The following is an 8,254-nucleotide window of genomic DNA, read 5'->3' as shown; positions in this document are numbered from 1 at the left end:
TCTAGGTTCAACCTGGATGTTTAGCTTGCATCGATAGTTAACTGGAATTCCTGAATGCTGCGCCAATTAATGAAAGTCTTAATTGCAACTATGACGTAAGAGCTACATGTTGTGACCTTATGACGGCCGGGCGGAAAGTGAGCAATGCAGAAAAAGCAATAAGGAAAACCATTTATTTTATTTTTTATTTATTTTACTTGCTTCCTCAGCATTTCGTTTCTTATTCTTCTTCAGATTTACTCTTTTTAATGGCACCCGTATGACTTCATACCTATGGCCCCATAATGCTCAATGTCATCCCACCGAGGAGTATTGCGCATGCGCACATTACAACTACAACTTGATTTTCGTGTCTAGCGGCGTTCACTCATCTCACCTCGCCCTGAAGTACGTATGGTACGTTTTCGTAAACCTTTACGTTTAATTCTGTTTTTTCCCACGGCACTGTACTAAACCAGATTATTATTCATTGAATAACTTAATTTTAAAACGTCTTTTGATATATCCATACTTTTAGTAATAGAGGCCTCTTTGTGCTTGAGCTACCTAAACTACCATGATTTTATGGTTATGGTTAATTCAACTTTTTAAACAATGTTATACGAAGCTACATTGCCGTTTTTCGGTTCTTTGCCATTTATTATGGGAATAATATAATAATAGCCAGGTTATTGCTACTTAGTTGTTTGCTGTTTCTTATGTTAAGACGGGTAACATGTTTTGGTAGGTAAATCGTGCTATAAAAATAACGCACCCATTACCTGCTGAACTGGTAGCATGATTCGATCGTGTTATTTCTTCTGTTCATTTCTAGCTGTATGATCGTTGCTAATCGCCTATGTGCGGGTTCTGTCCGTATCACGCGTTAATGTTGACTTCCGGTTATAGCAAACCAGTTACCGTATTGTACTGTATACCAGTTACCGTATATACTCTGGACAGTATAACGCAGTGCAAAACACCGTATGGTTTTTTTTTTTGATGATCGCGTTAGCCAAATCTTGATGCGTGTTTTAGTTTACTGACATTGACTTAATGACTTTCTATAAATTATACTTAGCTTTCATTAACATAAAGCTGCTGATAAATTCGCACGTTACGTTTAAAAAATCTAAGTATCTGGAACTGCAGGCACTTCACACATTAATTATAATGATTAATAATCGTATTAAATCGTCTTGCTGGTGTGAATAGTACATTGAATTACATGCCTAGATGGAGGTGGTAAAACAAGTGTGGCTCAGTGGGCTAAGCCTATATGCCTATGATCAGATTTGAGCTCAGCCTTGCCACGGCTGAGTCCTTGAGCAAAGCTCTTAACCCCCAGCTCTCTGGTCGTCCGAACAGGTGGCTGCCCTTCGCGGCCAGCTTCCGCTCACCTGCGGAGAGCAAGTTGGGGGGAGGCGCAAAGAGAATTTCCCCACGGGGATCAATAAAAGTATAAAGTATAAAGTGAGACAGATGTCTACCTACTGTATAAACTGCAAAAAATCCTTTTTTGCAAAAATTCCAGGGTATATTAAAAAGCTACGTGAAATAATTTTAATATTGCTCAATTGATTGCTATATTCCAGCAATCACCGTAATACTGTATTACTGTAGTCAACATGATCGAGAGCAGGGCTGGTGCTCCTGATCCACAGGGCCGGTGCGGGTTTTTGGGATGACCTCTTTATCAGCCAATAACAGTGGGTCCCCAGGACTGGAGTTGAGAACCACTGCCTTATTATTGGCCGATTGAGAGGTCATTCCAAAATCCCATACCCACACCGGCCTTTCATGGACCAGGTTCTCTACCCCTGATCTAGAGTGACTAGATAATCCATGTCAAGGAAGACACTTTAGATTGGTGAACTACCATTTCAATTAAAAAGACCTGGATTTCACTTTAGCACTGAGTTCTTGCTGTGTGCTGATTGGTCAGTCTCCTGTAATCATGCATGTGTCACTAATGTTAATGTGAAACAGCTGGACGTGTCTTTCAATCAAGGAAACAAACCAGTCAAAGCACAAGATTGAAACTATGACTGAACTATTTAGCCGAGCGCAGGAGCCTTTCAGTTTTAAAGTAGTTTGTAAAGCCCAAAGTAGCTCAAAGTGTCTCCCTGACATGGATTATCTGGTCACCCAAAATTAACATAATCTGTGCCTTTAAGTGGTGCTGTCACATACGCCCCTGAATAATGCCTCTCCATTGTGCTTTAGGGTTGCAGTCTCCTGGTCGCTGTTACTCCAAACGGACTCCCCTGTGCCTGTCCTTTTGGCCAGAGATGCCAGGGCGGCGGCTGAGTGCTCATCTGCAGTTACACGGAGTTTTAAGAGACTCTGATTTATACCTGTGTGAGGAAGGGACTGGATTTCGCTGTAGTCAGCATAAACGTTGTATAGAATTTTGGTTATAAAATGCAGTTAAATTAATATCCTCCTGGGTGCTGCAATGAATCATTGAATTTGTTTTTAAGTTTATAACTAGTGTGCCAATTTTGTTTTTAGTTTAATACTTCTTTCCATAACTTCATTCTAGTTTTGCTGAAGACACCCATGATATTGATATAGAAACGTGTATTTTTAAATTTTTTTTTTAAAGCTGTTTCTTATGCTGTGAGTGCTGCAGTTGGGCGTGACCTTTCCAGGGGGCGGGGCCAGCATGGTGGGTTTTCAGGTGCGCAGGTACAGGGCCGGGGATGCGGAGGCGGTGAAGGAGGTCTTCACCGCGAGCATGAGCGAGCACGTGCCGTCCGGCTTCCTGCACATGCTCAGACAGCCCCTGGCCCAGGTGCTCCTCGCTAGTGTCGTCTGTGCCCTGTTGACGGCTTCTAGGTCTCCGGTCCTGCCCGCTCTGGCTCTGGCGCTGCTTCTGGCCGGGGGTCGATGGCTGGCGGGCTATATCTTCAGCCGCTACATCGAGGTCTGCCTGAAGAAGGACCTCGGCCACATCCAGGAGGCCTACATGGAGCGTGAGGACTGCTGCTTCTGGGTGGCGGAGAGTGAGGGCCGCGTGGTGGCCACGGTGGCCTGTCTGCCCGCCAGGACCCAGGCGGGTTGCCTGGAACTGAAGCGCATGGCCGTGCGGAGGAGCCACCGCGGTCTGGGCATCGCCAAGGCCCTCTGCCGCACCGTAGCCGATTTTGCCCGCCAGAAGGGCTACCGAACCGTCCTCCTCTACACCTCGGTGGTCCAGAAGGAGGCCCAGAGTTTGTACGAGAGTTTGGGCTACAGCCGAATCGGCGAGGTCGTCATTCCAGAGACTGTGGCCAGACTCTTGAACTTCACTCTTATAGAGTACAGATACGAACTTCTGAATGGGGTCGATGGAAAAAGAAAATTTGCTGCTGCTGAAGGTTGATTTCCCAACCTATTCCGCTCTCACACCAAACACTGTGGTTCAGTGAAGTGTCTGGTAAATGCCTCACGTTGGTAACAATGACAGATTTTGCTGAGAACATTGTGAAATTGATCTCATTGAGATCGTTTGAATATATTTCATTGTAAGTTGTACAGTGGTCTTCTGAGGGGTTAACTGTTAAGGCTGGGTGCATTTCAAACCACACTTAATGCACAGTGCATGTGTTCAGTCAACAACTGAGGTGTGAAGGTTCATACGGCTGATATTTGGCTTGCATTTTCCAACTGCTTATCCAGTATGAGGTCACCAAGTCTGTTAAACTTATTTTGCTTATTGACTTGTTCAACATTGTTACTCAAGTAGTAAGAAGGTAATTGGGAATAGACCGAAAAGGGACAGATTAAATCCGATTAGCCATGATATTATTATAGTAATAATTTAAATTAATGGAGTGACGGACCAATAATTATTAAATTCAGAAGTGATTTTCATTCCCTGTTCAGATCTTAGTATACATCTTTCTAGGAAAATCCTTAAATTTTTATATCAGTAAAATAATATTTTGGGGTTTTATAATTTCATGTTAAAAGTCACTCGGACTGTGCACGTTGTCAGCATAATTCGGAACTAGCCAAAAGGAGTATCGGAGTACCGGATTATTAACGGAGGTGCGGCAGCCAAAGTAAACATCTCAGGCAGCAGAGTAGCAGGTCGTAGAGGAATGTCAGGAATTTGCCATGTTCTCGAGGAATTGACACATGCAACCTTGAACGGAAGCAGAGGCCTCTTCGCAACAGTAAAATGCCATGGATGCGTCATGAGTGCATTTCAAATTGGGAATTCAGATCTGGCTCTGATTCTGTTTGGGCTTCCTTTTGATGGACATTTCCTTCCACGGTCCATTTAGACAAACTGGTGTCTCTAAACTGGCCTCCCATCTATCCACTGGTGTCCCCTGACTTGTACCGCATTTTTCCTGACTGGGGTCAGGCTCACCGTGAACCTCTACTGGCTAAGTGGCTATCGAAGATGAAGATGAAGATCACTTTGAACACATGTTTGTTTTATTTATTTATTAATTACAGAGAATACGGTGCTCACAGAAAGTCTTGCGGCATTTGCTTAACCAAGTAAAAATATTGCAGATTTATTGGGTTTATAACAAAAATAATTTGTTTACAAAAAATATATAAAACATTAGAAACAGCCAGAAACCTATATTATAGATCAATTCTCAGCTAAAAAGTTCATTGACAAGCAGTCAGTCTCACTGGGTGTTTTTTTTTAGTAATAACACCTTTGCAATGACATAAGACACCAAAGATTTGTGTTTAGTATCCCTTTGGGAGCCAGTGACCACAATAGCAAAATGCCAAGAACAGAAATGAATGTGTGAGTCAAAAAAATTCTAACACGTAAGAGAATGTCTGTGCAGAAGATATGTGCAGATACATTAAACGTTGCTTGTCAAAGGACTTTTATGAAACCAGTAAATTTGCATTTCTATTTTATTTGTTGCGTTTTTCCAACATTTTTGCAGAATAAGGCAAGCGTCCCAAAACACACTGTGAGCACTGTAAAGCCATCATCTGTTTGACTCCTCACCAGAATAACAGTGTTGGAGAGGAGTAGTCAGGATATGTGCAAGAAGACATCATGCTGATTTATTCCACTGAAGTCAATTTCAAGTTACAAGTACTTTTTACAAGTAAGTTTTTTGGTACTGCCACATGTTCCGCAGAAAACAGGGAAATCCATGTGCCACAGTTGCAGGGGAGGCAACAGGTGGTGCATGATGGGACAATAGGACAAAAAACGTGCAATTTTAACATTAAATAGGTGGCGCATCAGGGAAGGATTTGCAAATAGCCGCAGAGGTACACCGTACTGATAAAATGCAAAAGCGTTATATTGACAGCATATTATAGAATACAGCGGGGCCCGGTGGCTTAGGAGAGGTGACCGTCCGTGTAACGGGTGAGGCGCCGGTGTTCTGTCGAGTTGAGCTATCGATTAGCACTACAGTAGCCTAACTCGACAAAGTAGCTCAACTCGACAGAACACCGGTAGCTTTCCCGGAGGCAGGAGTGTGAAAGGGGCGTGATTTAAAGACGAAAATAGCGAGATGGAACATTGCATTTTGTAAGCAGACTCAACACCTGGCTAAACATTATTGACTCACTTTTTTGGAAGGTGAAGTTCTTTCCAAGCAGATCTGCCGTATTTTTCTTGTTTCAGAATCTTGATTCGCTAATGAAAGACACGGGAAATGGACCTCGTGTGGTTTAAAGCGTCATTCTACGTGATATCCGAGAAACTAAACAGCCTGAAAGTGACTACTGTTAAAACTTTTTTCCCTTCCTCGTCAAGTTGAGACGTAAGATGTTGAGTAGCTACTGAAGGTTTTTTTTTGCACAGTTCAAGAACTCGATCGATGTCATTATCTGTGATTGCACTTCTCACAAATATCCACTGGAGGGAGCAATTGATCCATCGATTTTAATAATCACTTGATCCATCGAAGAATAATCACTGGAGTTCAACCTGACTCGTTTCTAGTTTCTCAATCAATTATTTTTATTATTATTATTATTATACCCATAGGTTTACGTGTAAAATTTACAACTCCTATATATTTAATTAAAACTCTTCATAAATCTTTTATCTTAAAATGTTAAGTATAATTGAGGCTAGGTAATATTATAAGTAAATCATATTTAAAAATCTGACGGTGCACGTCCTCTTTGGAGATAAAAAAAAACTCCTTTGGCACGGTGTATCCTTATGAAAGGTATAGTGAATTTTATAAAAGGAGCAAAAGACAGGCGCAGGAAAGACACGCTTTTATTTTGAAATATTTGGCCGGAAATAGAAAGTCCACGTGACTGCCTGAAGTCCGGCTTCAAACTGCCAAGGCAAACGAACTGGAAGTTGAGTCTTTCTGTGTTTGGTAAGCAGAAAACCCCTCATCCCATTCTTTCCCCCCAAAAATATGCATGAAGTGAATGTGACTGTCTGCCGCGTCTAGTAGAAATTAAACGTATAAAACCTGACAGAGGAAAGGTGGACGCCCCGGTCGGCAGGAAAGCGGCTGGGCTGTGTTGTTGCGGAGGCCTGAGTTGGGGAGACCGGTCATGTCCCATAGTGACCGCCACACTTTATATTTATAGCTGTTCGCCTGAATTACAGCGATTAAAGAGGACATGAGACCGCTGGTCACTTTGAGGAAGAAAATTGTTTGTTGTACTCGGCTGGTTCTGCTACACGTTATCAGGACAGTTCGCATATAACTAGCTATAACCAACTGTCAGGCAAACGAAGTAAGGTTATTTCTATATATAAGGGATCAGGGTGACTTTTTCCCGGCCAGGGCAGGGGCGATCCCCCCGGCTGATGGTGATTCCGCAACCGCTAAAGCAGTGATCCTTCCTGTTTAAGTTAAACCATTTCCCTTTCATATACATCACATAATGCTGAATGTCCACTGACTAACCCATGATTATAGCAGCCGTGGGGTGACCTAAGCTTTTAATTACAACCGTTTAGGCGTTATGGCGTCCTGTGACTTAACGCCCCGTTCTGTTTGACTGGTGTCCAGATATATGAATAGACGCCTTCTTAAGAAACTTCTAGATTACAGCCTCTATTGTGTACCTGGTGGAGACTTTTTTCCCCCCTTAAAAAACACTCTTTAAAGCACGTAATTATTCCACCATTCAGTAGGTCCTCCGAAAAGCCAGCTTCCCTTATGTTTGTGATATTTTTGTTCCTCTGTGAGAGAGTGACTTGTCAGGCTAAACGGTGGCGCCTTAGTTAAACTTGGACCTCTCAAACGGCTTCTTTTTGCACAGTCAACAAGCTGTTTGTTCATGGATAGACCCACATGCTCACTGTTAGTCCTGCCTCCCTGCCTTGTCAGTGGGGATAAACCCCAGACAGACACCCTGCTACTTTCAGGCTTCTTGTTGGCAGTCAGTATCCGGGCAAACAATTCTGGCATTTCTATGGGCCACAAGTCACCGGAAACTTCCAGAAAAAAACAGTAACTAAAACCACACAGCCAGAGGGTACGTCGTCAGTGTGAAAGTGAGGAATGGAGTCTTCAGAGTTCTTGCATCAGTCTTGGCTCCGATCCGGTAGGGCAGTAGGACTTCTCTACTCTTTTAAATTACACAGCCAACTGATTAATGTTGATGCTGATCATGTGACTGGGATTAGTGCAGACAGCTTAGACTGCCTCCCTCCCTGCTGGTGACACACCCCCTTCTGGTCACATGCATCACCCCCCCCCCCCCCCTTCCATATTAAAGGTTGTGGAATCAGAGGAAGGCAATTATTGTGTGTGGACAGTCAATTATATGCAGGGGCACCATGTCCACATCCAGGAGAAATTCGTACACCCCCAGGGTAAGTACCCTGATGATTTTAAAGTGGAGCTGACACTTGGGTCAGTCTCAGAACAAGCCGAACTGCTGAGGAAGGAGATAGTCAGGGTAAACAGTGATGCTGGCTGTTTTGGTTACAGTTCATAGTTCACTGACACGCTAGATAATCAGCGTTGTATTTTAATTCCCTCATTACCTGCAGGTTTATATCTATGTGGTGTACTTAAACATGTTTAGCCACCACTGCTCTAAAATTGATCGAGTATCATGGAGTGTAGGAGCTCACAATTAGAAAGTTCCGGCTTTAATCCTAGGAATGGGCTCAGTGATCTAGCCTTTTTCCAGATACTGAACCTAAATTACTTTGGGAGGAATGTTCCGTCCCTTGGGACTAAAGCCAATACTAAACCTCAAAATGTATCCGCTTGATTGTCAGTTGTTTAAATGCCTTATCTTGCTAGGGGTTTGTGTTTCTTTAACATAGCTGAAAGTTATCCCAGCCTGGGTGTTGCAGTTCCTTAGC

The 8,254-nt window shown here is 43.0% G+C and overlaps 2 protein-coding genes across 5 annotated transcripts in view; both read left to right on the top strand.

The window, feature by feature from the left end:
• The first annotated feature begins 86 nt into the window (after positions 1 to 86).
• Positions 87 to 3,498, top strand: LOC111853952 (N-acetyltransferase 8-like). The gene is made up of 2 exons (XM_023831424.2): positions 87 to 396; positions 2,206 to 3,498. Exon 2 carries the CDS (start codon positions 2,648 to 2,650, stop codon positions 3,344 to 3,346), a length of 699 nt encoding a protein of 232 aa, XP_023687192.1. The 5' UTR covers positions 87 to 396; positions 2,206 to 2,647; the 3' UTR covers positions 3,347 to 3,498.
• Positions 3,499 to 6,209: 2,711 nt separating this feature from the next.
• The window catches only part of LOC111853950 (dynactin subunit 1-like), a 30,155-nt gene continuing 28,110 nt past the window's right edge, over positions 6,210 to 8,254 (top strand). For 2 of the 4 annotated variants that reach the window (XM_023831419.2, XM_023831418.2), the window contains exon 1: positions 7,668 to 7,753. In XM_023831419.2, the coding sequence (XP_023687187.1) occupies positions 7,718 to 7,753 (36 nt within the window). In that variant the 5' untranslated portion in view covers positions 7,668 to 7,717. Of the gene's footprint in view, positions 6,297 to 7,667; positions 7,754 to 8,254 lie in introns of those variants that run through there. The other 2 variants (XM_023831420.2, XM_023831421.2) reach the window with 2 other exon arrangements.

This window comes from Paramormyrops kingsleyae, chromosome 12 (assembly GCF_048594095.1).
Source record: "Paramormyrops kingsleyae isolate MSU_618 chromosome 12, PKINGS_0.4, whole genome shotgun sequence".
NCBI lineage: Eukaryota > Metazoa > Chordata > Actinopteri > Osteoglossiformes > Mormyridae > Paramormyrops > Paramormyrops kingsleyae.
The sequence above is the reverse complement of the archived record's forward strand: the minus strand, read 5'-3'. Positions and strand labels throughout refer to the sequence as shown.

Coding starts and splice junctions, on each gene's coding strand:
- LOC111853952 (XM_023831424.2), top strand. CDS start 2,648: ATGGTGGGTTTTCAGGTGCGCAGGTACAGGGCCGGGGATGCGGAGGCG.